The sequence below is a fragment of the Carlito syrichta genome, unplaced genomic scaffold (assembly GCF_000164805.1).
Source record: "Carlito syrichta isolate Samal-C Ts95f unplaced genomic scaffold, Tarsius_syrichta-2.0.1 Scaffold80634, whole genome shotgun sequence".
Taxonomy (NCBI): domain Eukaryota; kingdom Metazoa; phylum Chordata; class Mammalia; order Primates; family Tarsiidae; genus Carlito; species Carlito syrichta.
The window spans coordinates 583,646-597,320 of NW_007024730.1; the positions used below are offsets into that span (position 1 = coordinate 583,646).

Consider the following 13,675-nt stretch of genomic DNA (forward strand, 5'->3'; position numbering starts at 1 on the left):
TCCACTCACCTCAGCCTCCCAAAGGCGCGGAATTATGGGCTGAGCCACCGAGCCCGGCTGTTCTGGTTTTTTTTAACACCTTGGTTTTTCAACAGCTAGGTTAGTATCTAGCAGATAGCAGGTGCTTTGGATTGTTGATGGTTGAGACTATTCATGCATCATCCTTTTGTTCTAGAGGGCCCTAGGAATCATTGACTCCTGAATTCTTGTCATATTTTGTTGTCATTTGGCATTTGCTTATATTGTGTATAATCTTTCCTAATTATAAACCCTGTGAAACTACCTTAATCTTTTTTATTCTTTATGTTTTACTTATTGCACATATCGAATTATTATGTGTTGTCATTTTATATCACATAGCATATAGTATTATTCTGTTATTATTTTATTTATTTTGCCTGTATATATGTTATTTGAAGACCAGCTCATTTGTTCTCATTAATATTGCAATTTTGCATAATTGAGACTCTGGAACCAGACTGCTTGAATTTGAATTATCTAGTGTGACTTTGGCCAAATTACTTTATATCAGTATACCTCAATTTTTTAAATCTATACAATGGAGATTTGAAGTTTAGCATAATTTGTGTAAAGTACTTAAAACAATGCCTGACAAATCATAAGTATTATGTATATTATGGAAACTTTAGGTGTTATTATTATTATTATTATTATTACTCTAGGAGAAAGTTACTTGAGTAATATAAATTCTTAATTTACTTCACCAGTATTTGTAGTCTTTAAAGATCCACCTATTTCTTTTCGTTACAGTGGCCAATTTCTAAAAATAAATTTTGTTTGTTTGAAATTATAGTTACCTGTGTTTCTTGAGGCACACTATCATGATAATGAATGAGAACTCTAACAACTGCTCTTACTTTATATTTTCATTTGATAAATTGTATTCTAGCATTCAGAGATATTATTCTGCCATGTTAATACCTATTTTATAATTGCAAAAAGGTATGACAGATAGTGGGAACACTGACAGAATTCACTGCTTGGGTTTATTGACAGCTTTGCATTGCTTTGTGTCACATTGTACTGGAGATGTGCATTAATCAGCTGTCCTTTGTAGTCTCTACCTTGCTGCTCCTTTGTAGTCTCTTGCCTTGCTGCTTAATCATTTGACTGATGGCCCTTTTGACAAAGAATACAAGCTAGTTTCCTATAGCTGAATTACATTTTTCAATTGTTGAAATAAATCTTTTTCTTTTAACAGTTGAAACCTTTCAAAGTGTGAAAGAAAAAAATGCAGTTTATTTCTATGTTTAAGTTCTCAGTAATGTTGCTTTTCAAAGGAAATATATTTGCATATTATGAAATTAAAGACAAATTCTGTGAAATTGTCTTTATCATTGCAGTGAATTTTCATAAACTTGTTGCTTTAATACTTACTGATGATAATGGATAGCGGGAATGAAACATATATCAGTAGCAATACTTAGAGCTTTTTAAAAATTTAATTGCATAAACAGATACATTTCAGTTCATTTGTTTACCTTTTATTTAGCTTATTTCATAATGAAAACTGCTGAAATATTATACTGTAAAATAAGAGCCCATCTGCTTTGTATTCGCCCTAGAAAGCTCTTTTGTATCTGAGAACTACTATTCCTTTGAGTTATTTCATGATCGGTTTGTAGAATCTCATTATGTACATATTTAAGAATAGATATGATTAAATATGTCAGAGACAGGGAGCAATTGGTTCAGTATTTGAAAGTACCTAAATCCTGAGTCTTAGTGATGTGGATGGAAGTACTTCTATATTTTTTAAAAAGGGAGCTTTTTGTCTTCCTTCCTCTTTTAAACAACATTTACTAGTAATGTTATTCTTTATACTATTTGATTAATATTTCTATGAAAATTGTATTGTTTTAAAATTATAAAGGACCTTGTAACCCCAGAATATTTTTTAAAAGCATACAGTACAGGATCTTGATGTCATGATATATTGAAAACAAAACATAACCAAAATGTAAGAATGTATTAGCAAAGGCATCAAAACAAAAAATTTATTTTTTAGTATGAGAGTTAAGAATGAGCTAGTGTAACTAAACCATGTATTGAAAAAAGGGAGAAAGCTATCTTGAATAACAGGGTAACAATAGAAAACATAATAGACTTGTATACTTATTTGGGTCATCATATCAATTATTTTGTTAGAAAGTACTTTTGCTTAAGTTTCAGTTTTCTCCCTGCAGTGTTTTATAACTGTTATTTTAGAAAGTTAGGGGTTTAAGCTTTTTTTAATACTAAAAACTAGTAGTTTGGTAGTGGCATGTTTTTATTGGTATACTTTTAGCGGTACTGTATTGGAATGCTGTCGATGTATTAGCTATGTATGTTTGTAGATGGAGGAAAAGTATTTAGGGATAATATAACTGGTTCAAGTGATTACTTGAAGCCATTCCAGAACCTCCTACGTGAAAGACAGGATTTCAGTTCTAACTCTGTCCTTTACCAGATACAGTACTATTTCTCCTTCAGTGAAATGAGACTGTGGGCATAAATTGAGTTGGAATAGATGAATAATTGCCATCCTTATAGTTATACTGCATTAGAATCCACATGGCAGCAAGTAGTAACTAAGGCAGCAGTTCAGTTGAGGTTGTACAGATAGATCTATTGCATTGCTATATTGTCATATTTTATCGGAAGGAGCATTTGTTGGAAGGTGCTATAGTCAGTGACACTTAACTGATTGAAATTCTTTTAAAATTACAAAATGTGGGGGGGGGGTTAAAGCTATAAGGAAAAGTAAGCATCTCAATGTGTTTTTAAGGGAAATATTCTTAATATGTTTTTCTTACCCATCATCATCAGCTCAGCAAGCTTCTTTCCAAATTATTAGCTAATCATTAACCATTCTGTGAAAAGCTATCACAGGAAATCCATTGAGAAAAGTATATCATGTATGAGTTTGTATTTTTATGCATTAAATACATGCTAGTAAATGCAGAATACTAGCATATTTGGGGAGAACATACAGAAAACGTTTCACACATAGTTATGTTAGATTTTAAACCTGTAGCCTTCATACTTTGAGTTTTACTTGTGAGCTTTTATTTGTGAGCTAGCATAGTAATTATTAGCATCAATACTAAAATCAAACTGCCAGGGGTTTTTTTGTTGTTTTATTTTTGAGTTGGAGTCTGACTCTGTCACCCAGACTGGAGTGCAGTAGCCACTCCCGGCCACCGCAGCCTCGACTTGCTGGGCTCCGGCCATCCTTCCCCCTCAGCCTTCCAAATAGTCAGAATTACAGGCATGCGCTACCATGCCCGGCTGATTTTTTAATTTATTGTAGAGATGAGGTCTCGCTGCCCAGGCGGGTCTCGAACCCGCGGGCTCAGGCAATCCACTCACCTCAGCCTCCCAAAGGCACGGGATTACAGGCTGAGCCACTGAGCCCGGCTAACTACCAGGTTTTTTAATACCATCTCGGCTACTTAGAAACTGGCTAACTTTGGGCAAATTATTTCACCTCCAACTTTCAGTGTTCTCCTCTGTAAAATGTGGATGATGATGATAATAATAATACCTTCCTCATAGGGTTGTTCTGAGAATTAAGTGAGTTAATACATGCAGAGTGTTTAGTAGCTAATAAATTTTCATTGAATGTTAGCTATTATTATGTAATTAATTGTAGATCAACTAAGCCTCTGGAAAGGATGTTTAAATCATGTTGAGAAATAATGTATCTGATAATTCATTTCAACTTTTACTTCTGTTAGGCCAATTAGATTTTTAGCAGATTATATAGCAACTTTGTTTAGGCTCCAGTTAAGTTATATAAAAGTGAATACAGTCTTGTTCTTTGCTTTGAAGTAGCTTATTTTAGAACTTGTATAAGAAGGTGAGCAAGAGAAGAGTGCATTCCCTAGAGAGATTTTTAATTTTTCTTTTTTACCTTGTTTGTGATATAAGGTATGTGTATTGGGGATTTATAATTCAGAGAGATATCTGTTTGGGGGATTAGGAATGGATTTGGGGAAAAGTAATGATGATTTCATGATTTCTTTTTCATGTGTATTCTGTCCCCTTGTTATCATCTAAATTTTCAGTAATTCAGCTTATATACTAATTCTGTTTATTAAAATAACATTAAATTCTGTGAAATTCTATCATCTCCATAAAATAGTAAGAAGGGAAATAACTAGAATTTAGGAAAAAGTTAACTGAAAATTTTCTTTTGACATAGTTTTAGTATATGAAACTATTCAAACCATTAAATCTTTCTTTACTACATTGTAGTATGGTTACAAAAACCGAACTGAAAAACATTCCGGGTGTCTAGGAACAAACGTATACTTATACACAATACTACATATATACAATTCTCTACCACTTGTAATTTGATATATTTTGATGACTTACTTTGGACTTTGCACATAATATAACTTGAAGACAATTCAAGTAGTTCTTTTATGCTTGTAGACAGAGTTGCTTTAGAAACAGACAATACCAGATTCTGAAATGTTGTCACTGTAAATGTCATGATAGGTAAATAGTCTTACTGATGAAACACATATATATTTTTTCCCTTAGTATTGAATTTGACCGGGATTGTGACTATTTTGCAATTGCTGGGGTTACAAAGAAGATTAAAGTCTATGAATATGGCACAGTCATCCAGGATGCAGTGGATATTCATTACCCTGAGAATGAAATGACTTGCAATTCCAAAATCAGGTATTTGTTACTTTCTTGGCATGATACACTGTGTGTGTAACAATTGGTAGATAACAGTTGTACCTTTACTCATTCATGGTAAATGCTATAATTGTACTGTGTATACGGAGGATATATTAGACATTGATTGCTTTTCTCCTCTGATGGTTTATTTCTTGTTTTTCTAGTTGCCACATGGAGTTGCTTTTTTCTTTCACTTAATCAAATGGAATCATTTTTGGAGATAGCTGTTGGTGACTCCATGGAGTGGAGTGTTAAAAGATTTGGAATTTTTCCCCTAGCATGTACATACCTCTAAATATTATCATTGTTGCTAGTTTTAATAATTCTTTTTATAGGAACATTCTGCTTTTCACTTAAGAAATAGTATTTCAGTTTACACTTTAGAGATTATAATTTATAATGAATGCTCTTCAAGCCTAAAATGCTGTTAAAAATGTAGAAACTGGATCCTACTTCTGACCTGCCCCCTAAAAAAAATCTCAGAGGAATTCTAGAATTACTTGTTTCCTAAACAATCTTCCCAAACTGTTCTCATGAGCATTGGCTTAAAAGGAAATGCTATAAGGAAATCAAAAATAATAACTTTATTTAGAACTTTGAACATTTTCAAAACAGTGATTCTTGTACCTTTCTTATCTTGATTAATGACATATATAATATGTGTATATATATATGTGCATTTTAACAATGTTAATAATATAGCAAACATTTTAGTCTTCATATAATTTATGTGTCATAGCTTTCCTTTTCTTTCCTATTTTATTCATAAAAATACTGGACTCTGATCTTTTGTGAGCCTGCCTGTTCATCAATGCATTTGTCATTGAGAATCTGTTATAGTTTATGTCCTAAGTGGAGAGAACACAACATGCATAAGACATAACTTTATTTAATTCTTATATTTCAGACATTGTCCTAAGCGCTTTGTCTTTAGCAGAACTATGAGATAGTTAATATAATTGCTCCATTTTATACACAAGGAAGCTGAGCACAGAAAGTTGATTAATTTGCCTAAGATTACAATTACACAGCTGGTATGTGGAGGAGCCAGGATTCAGACTGAGGTAGTTTGGTTGTAGAGTCTGTGCTCTTAAACATTTCATGCTATTTATTTAAAAAATGGAGGCCATAATAGTAATGCCTGTTTCATAGGATTATACTTTTAAAAATGCCCCCATCATGTACTCAACACAATATTTGGCCCATAGCAAGTACCCATAATAAATATTACTGTGATGAAAATATGGATTAGAAGGTTTAAATGTGCTACTACCTGTTCTGTAATGACACATGTAAAAATATGCAATACTTTATGGTGCATTGGAGTAAATGATAGAAACTGTTCAAGGTGAAAGCTATGGGCGTGAGACGTAAAGGATCGATACCTAAGCATGCCTAACACAGATTTATTAGCCAGAGCCATAGTTAGTAAGTGGCAGATCTGGAATTTGAGCCTAAGTCTGTCTAAATCTACAATGTGACTCTCAACTGTTCCATATAATTTCTACCAGAAATTATAGTTAAGTATATTTACAATGCAAATGAACTCCCCTAGTCTCTGAAATTTAGCGTGAATGCAACTAGTAGAGAGCAAAAGACTTGTGTGCACATGCTTGGAATTCGTCTACATCATCTTCTTTCTAAGTAACTTCTTCCTGAATGCCCATACCCTTTATGTATGATTCACATATGTATCTCAGCAAAAACATACATTTTTAGATGTTGTAAACTTTTGAAACACTTGGAAATAGCTGAAACCATAAATGTTGAAAGTTTGATTCTAACTTTCAGATTATTTTAATTGGAATTTTGGTCAAAAGTCTAAATTATAAATTAGTCAAGACTTTTGGGATGTAAGTACAGAAACCCAATTCAAAATAGTTTTTTTTGGCTTATATGATTTGGCACAAATGGATCCAGAGGCTTACACAGTCTCATCAGGTCTATCATTCTGCTATGGTATGCTTTAAGCCCCCGAGCCTGTATGTCTTTACTGTTAGACATGCTTTTCTCTGTATCAAAGATGGCCAGCAGCAGCTCTATGGTGATCAGAATAAAAGGTGGTAAGGGTCATTACTTCATGGTGTCAATTTTTAAAATTTAGAAATTACTGATATTTTTCTTTTGGATTTATTGTGGGCAGAATGATGATTATGAACTCATGAAGACCATTTTAAGGAGTGTAAATCTTTCTGAATGCATTAAAATTACTTATATCTCATTCTTATTTATTTTTATGGAAAGTAAGTTTTAACTATTTCTTCTTTTCAGCTGTATCAGTTGGAGTAGTTACCATAAGAATCTGTTAGCTAGCAGTGATTATGAAGGTACTGTTATCCTATGGGATGGATTTACAGGACAGAGGTCAAAGGTCTACCAGGTAAGTAATACTAGCTAGCTATATGTTCTTTGAATCACATTTTTATTTTTAAAATAATTTTAGAACTTCATGTACTTTATAATTCCATATTTGAAGTCACTATTTAGTTTTTGGTTTTGGTGGGGGGGGGTTGTTTGTTTGTTTGTTTGTTTGTTTTAGTCAGACTCTCACTCTGTCACCCAGGCTGGAGTACAGTGGCACAGTTAGGGCTACTGCAGCCTCAGCATTGCTGGGCTCAGGAGAGCCTTCCACCTTAGCCTTCAAAGTAACTGGAACTACAGGCGTGTGCTGCCACATTCAGCTAATCTTTTTTTTTAAGTTTATTGTAGAGATGAGGTCTTACAAAGTTGCCCAAGCTGGTATCAAACCCCTGGGCTTAAGCAGTCCTCTCACCACCCTCCCAAAGTGCTGGGATTATAGGCTTGAGCCTATTTAGTATTTTTTTTATACCTGTGTAATACCAAATGCTTTTCCAAAGCATTTCTTCATATTTTTGTGTTTGTAGAATGCATCAAATGAATGTCCAAAAGCAATAATTCTTGTAAATGTATATATAAAAAGTTTTGGAATTACTTTGCATCACCACCTTGGTTTGCTTTTCATTTGTTTTCCTAGCCTTTTCTTTCTCTACACCTCATATCAGTAAATTAATATCCGATTTTTTTTGTTTTGTTTGCTTTATTTATTTTAAGATCTCTATTTGTCTTAGTCTGTTTTGTCTTCCTCCTACTTTCAGGAACATGAGAAGAGGTGTTGGAGTGTTGACTTTAATTTGATGGATCCTAAACTCTTGGCTTCAGGTTCTGATGATGCAAAAGGTACTATTTGAATCTCTTCCTTTGATACCCATCTCTCACTCCTCACCTTAATTCCTTTTATTAGCAGAAAATACAAACATTTATTGAAACTCATGGCAGTCCTTTGTAATTACTGATTATTTTTTTTAAATCTTAGTTTCTCTTTTTGAGTTAAAGAAAAATGAATATACTGCATCCTCATTTTAATGATATTTTCTGGATTCATGCCGCATGGAGCTATCTTACCACCAAGTCCTTTGGATATACCATCAAGTGGGCCTCTTTTCTGGAATATTTGGAAATCTCTTTATGTTACATTTTATTATATGAAATTTCTAGTGTATGCTAAAATTTATACTAAAGTGTATACATGCTACTTGCTGCTATCTTATAACCAAGTCCTTTGGATATACCATCAAGTGGACTTATTTTCTGGAATACTCAGAAATCTCTGTATACTACATTGTGTTATATGAAATTTCTAGTGTATTCTAAAATTTCTTAATGAATTTTATACTTCAAGGCAAAATTCTACATCTCTTTTTGCCAAATTGACCTTTCTTGTCTCTTGTATATCCATTTTTACAATTCATTATTCTCTGTTTATCCTTACTACCCTGTTTTGGTCTGGTTCTTCTTAACATTGGATTTATAAATCCCTGTTAAAGATTCATTTTATTTTAGATTCAGTAGCCTTAATTTCTTTGCCCTTTCCTTCTTTTCTGCATGTAACTTTCAGACTAATGGTTATATAGACAAGGATAACTCTAGCATTGAAGCTTTACTTCACATCTTGCATGTCCCTTTGCCTTCTTTTATACATAAAAGAAAGGAAATAGCAGAGCATGACCTATTCTGTAAGAAGGGAAACAAACATGACTGGGCTGCCCCTAAAAAGTTTTGTGTCATACAGTAGCAAATTGTTCATGCATAGTATATATAGATTGGAATAACTTTTTCCTTCCTTGTCTAAAGAATTTATTTTTGAATTTCTAAATCACTGTGTGACAATAGATATTTTTATATTTGAATGCAAACATCCATATCAGAGTAAAATACTAGTAAAATACTCTTGTGTTTTATTCTGAAGTATAACATTTGTTCAGAAGTAGTAGCTGATGAGTCTTGTATCTTGAAGTAGAAGCCAATCTAAGCAATTCAAGGAGGAGGGATTTTTTAATTCATTTTAAATTGCATTAAAATATACATAATTGACCATTTTCTCCCTTTTTAAGTGTACTTCTTGTTAAGTAGCATTAAATACATTGTTGTGAAACTATCACCACTGTGTATCCGCAGAACTGAAATTTCCTTAAACAACATCATTTCTTTTCCCCCTTCCTCCAGTTTTGGTACCCTTCTTTCAACTTTTTGTCTCTTTGAGTTTCAATACTCTTAAGTACCTCATTAAATGGGATCATATGTTATTTATCCTTCAGTGACTGGCTTATTTCACTTAACATAATGTCTTCAAGGTTCATTCATGTTATAGCATGTGTTGAGGTTTATGTCATTGATTTGAGACCTTTTGTCTTTTTTAATCTTAACATTTTTATACGTTTTCCGTTAAGCACAAAAAGTGGTTTACCTGATTCCACAAATGCTTGTGTATTAATATTTACTTTTCCATTTAGTTTAAAATTCTATCTAATTTATCTTGTGATTTTCTTGCTTAACTGTGGATTAGTTATGTATTTAAAAATTTCCTGACTAGACCAAAAAGTTATAGAAATCATTCTTTTGTTGCTTTGTTGCTTAATCCTATCATAGTTAAAGAGCATATTTTGTATGATATTTATTTATTTATTAATTAGAGTTAGGGTCTCACTCTACCACCGAGGCTGGAGTGCAGGGATGTAATCATGGTGTACTGCAGTCTCAATCTTCTGGGCTCAGATGATCCTTCCACTTTATCCTTGAGAGTACCTGGGATGATAGGCACATGCCACTACACCCAACTAATCTTTTGATTTTTGGTAGAGATGTGGTCTCACTATGTTGCCTAGGCTGGTCTCAAACTCCTGGGCTCAAGCAATCCTCTCACCTCAGCTTCCCAAAGTGCTGGGATTGCAGGTGTTAGCCACTATGCCTGGCATTAAAATATGTTATTAGTTTATAGACCAGGTTATGAACTACCTTGATAAATATTCCAAATGCATTGAAAATACTTTGTATTCTGCTAGTTGGTAGATTGTTCTATGTCAGTTAGATAACAGTTCTTGATGGTGAGGTTCTGATTTTCTGTATTCTTGCTAAACTTTTGGTCTCCTTATTTTATGGAGTATGAGACAGATATACTGAAGTCTGATTTCTCTGTTCAGTTATCTGTTTTGTGTACATGTGCACACGTGTATGTGTTTCTGATATATTTTGAAGCTCTATTGTTAGGGGCATAAATATGTTAAGGATTGTTATGTGTTTTTGGTAAACTGGATATTTTATCATTGTAAAATATCACTTTTTCTCTCAATATTCTTCTAAAAACTGCTCTGTCAGATACTTACCAGCCAGTAATCCCTTTTTCCTCTCCTCTGGGATCTCAGTTACATTGATGTGTTAGACCTTTTCATTTTGTCTTACAGGACTCAGACTCTCTTTTCTTGTCAGTATTTTTTTCTCTTCTTCAGATTGGGTTATTTCTATTGTTCTGTCTTCTAGTTCACCGAATCTTTCGTTTGTCATCTCTGTTTTACTAAAGTTTTCATTTGGTTCGTTTTTGTTTTTTAATAGTTTCTGTATCTCTTCTCTGAGTATTTTCACCTGTCCATTAATTTTAAGTGTGTCAATTTTTACCCTAGGAAGCAAGTTACAATAGTTGCTTTAAAATTTGTTTCATCTAAAATCATAATATCCAACATCTAGATCTTAGGATTAACCTTTGTGACTGTGTTTTTCTTTGAAAATTCTTCACATTTTCCTGGGGTTTGTATGTTAAATATCTTTCAGGTTGTTTCTTAGCTGTTTTTGAATATTGTTCTGGAAGACTCTGGGTCCTGTTTAAGTTTTCTGAGAAATGTTGATTTTTTTTCTTTTACTTAACAAGTGATCAGTTGGCTTTGATTTAGACTAATTTATGTCATGCCCTCTCTGGGTGACTGTTTCATTATTAGTTGCGTTTTCAAAGTCTTTACCGTGCTACCTTGAGTCTGTTCAATACATGTGCCAGCCAGAGGTTCGTCTGGGACTTGGGTGGTTTTTCAAATAGAGTTCAGTGCACAAAAGCCTTTTTATACACTGCTTTGTGTCCCTTGCACATAACACAGCTCAGCAGTGACTCCGAGACTTATGCCAGCTAATATATAGAATTGTGGGATCTCCTCCAGTCCTTTCCTTTCCAGGTTTCTCTTATACTACTCATTTCCCAGGGACCCCTTTTACTGATCCTTTGTCAAGGAAGTGCAGGTTTTTCTAGGAGATTTTGGTGTCCAACCTGCTGCTGTGACTAGGGACTGCCTTCAGGGCAACACAACAAGAAAACAGGTGAGAAAAATATAATGAGGATTCTCCTTTTTCATACTTTTCATACTATAGATGTTCTTTTTATAGCCACAAAAATGTTTTATTGGAGTAATAGCTTTTACACTGCTGCAGCTCTGTGACTGAAGCCCACCCATGGAGAAACCTGAGAAAGAAAAAGGAGCAAAGAAAATTTAAAAATTATTCCCAAACCCCTGGTTTGTTTTTGCTTCCTGAAGTGTTGACCTTGGCTTACCATGAGAGAAGAAAGGGAGAAAAAAATTGTACTCTTACCCTTTTAAACTTTTTTTAGGTTTAGAAATCTCTCCAAAAGATTACTGGTTTTGTTTACTTTTTCAGTTTCCTCACTTAGTTGCTTTCTATTTTTTCAATATTGTCTTACCTTCTTGGCTGGCAGTAAAAGTCCCGAATGCTTTTACGCCTTTGTCAAAAGTATTATTCAATGTTACTTAAATGTATTTATCACTCCTGTTTGGTGATCTTTGTGATAATTTTATAGGGACATTTTAAATCACTTTTAATATATTTTATACAAATATGGTTGTTTTTTGTATTTAGTAGATGTTTAATAGCACTTTTTAATGGAAGTCACTTTTTTCTTTTCTTTACTTTTTTTTTTTTTTTGAGTTGGAGTCTCACTCTGTCGCCCAGACTGGAGTGCAGTGGCCGCTTCCGGCCACCGCAACTTCAACCTCCTGGGCTCCGGCGATCCTTCCGCCTCAGCCTTCCAAGTAGCCAGACTTACTTTTTTTTTTTGGAGTTGGAGTCTCACTCTGTTACCCAGACTGGAGTGCAGTAGCATACTCCCGGCCACCGCAGCCTCGACCTGCTGGGTTCCGGCAATCCTTCTGCCACAGTGAAGCTACTATTTTTAATTGCATAAATGAATGCTGAGTTCATATAAATGGTCTTTTTCCTACTTGTGCTGCATACTTTTAAAACAATTTACTGCCAAATATTTATGCACATAATTGCATGTTAAAGAACCTTCAATGTGTAGCAAGCTAATCAGAAAATAATTTTATGAGTCATTTTATAGGTTCTTTTGGAGAAATAGATTTTGCTTTTTAAGTATGTAGCCTACGAATCACTTGCAAAAATAAATCTTGCAATAAGAATAAGCATATCCTTTAATGGTATTTTTCTTAGAATGCATGTTTGAAGAATTGAGACTTTATGACAGCAAAAGGACAGGTTCTTATTTACTCCAAATTTCTTAATTGCATAAATTAATGCAAAAATGACAACTTTGAAATCTTGGTAAATTTTTAAAATTGAAGTTAAACTCGTGCTAATTGAATACCCTCCCTTTTTATTAGTGGACTAAAAAAGGAACTACAGTCTGATTAATAAGTAGTGCTATGATAACAGTTATTCTTATAATTTATAACTTTAGAGGCATTTACCTTTCCTAAAAGTTATAACTTTACTAATTATTATCTCCTGAATCTAAATGACTTGTGTTGATCAGCATCCAAAAATGGCCCTCAGGGATCTCTGTCTCATTGTATGTCCATGCTTATGTAGTTTTCCTTTATCCATCTTGCTCCAAGGTTCATATGTGTGACCAGTAGAATACTACAATAGTGAAGACATATTTCTTCTAAAATTGGATTATAAAAGACGCTGTACCCTCTATTTTTCATCACGTCTCTCTTTGCGGTCACTTGGTTTGGGAAAAACCATCTGCATTGTCATGAGCTCATATGATGGGAAACTGAAGTCTTATACCAATAGCCATGTTGAGCAAGCTTGGAAGTCTGATAGTCTAGAATTCTTTTGAGATTCTGAGCCAAAATCATCAAGCTTACCTGCTCTGAGATTCTTGACCTCAGAAACTATGCAAAGTAGTTACTTTTAAGTTGCTAAATTTTAGGACAGTTTGCTGTGTGGCAGTAACTAGGTAGTGATATAAAGCCCATGTCTCTATTTGACCAAATTTAAAAGAAAACTTATTTATGTTTGGGAATCATTTTTATCAGAGTATACATTTTTTATAACTTTTATAGAGGTATAAAATATTGTCGATTGTCCCACAGTTTTATGGTAGCTTTTGGTGAAGCAACACTATCCCTTTTTACTCACATGGATAGCTTTCTGTTTTCTGTAGAATCTAGACAGTAGTTCACCTCTGTGTCTAAAAGTATTACATATGAAACTTAATTCTAGTTGCATATCCTCACTAAAGACTTGGGCTTTTTTACTGTGTCAAACTCCTGTGCCTGTTTTTTTTCCTTTTTTTTTATAATGAATTATTTCTTAGGATGCTTTGGTGCAAATAGACATGCAGTGAGCCCTGTCTGAGAAACTCAGAAACATA

General features: G+C 33.6%; 1 protein-coding gene across 8 annotated transcripts in view; it reads left to right on the forward strand.

Annotated features, from left to right (window-relative positions):
* The window catches only part of RFWD2 (ring finger and WD repeat domain 2), a 179,228-nt gene that overhangs the window by 97,447 nt on the left and 68,106 nt on the right, over positions 1-13,675 (forward strand). For all 8 annotated transcript variants that reach the window (XM_021710953.1, XM_008055217.1, XM_021710944.1 and 5 more), the window contains 3 exons: positions 4,555-4,698; positions 6,973-7,081; positions 7,818-7,899. In XM_021710953.1, coding sequence (XP_021566628.1) covers positions 4,555-4,698; positions 6,973-7,081; positions 7,818-7,899 — 335 coding nt within the window. The remainder of the gene's footprint in view (positions 1-4,554; positions 4,699-6,972; positions 7,082-7,817; positions 7,900-13,675) is intronic.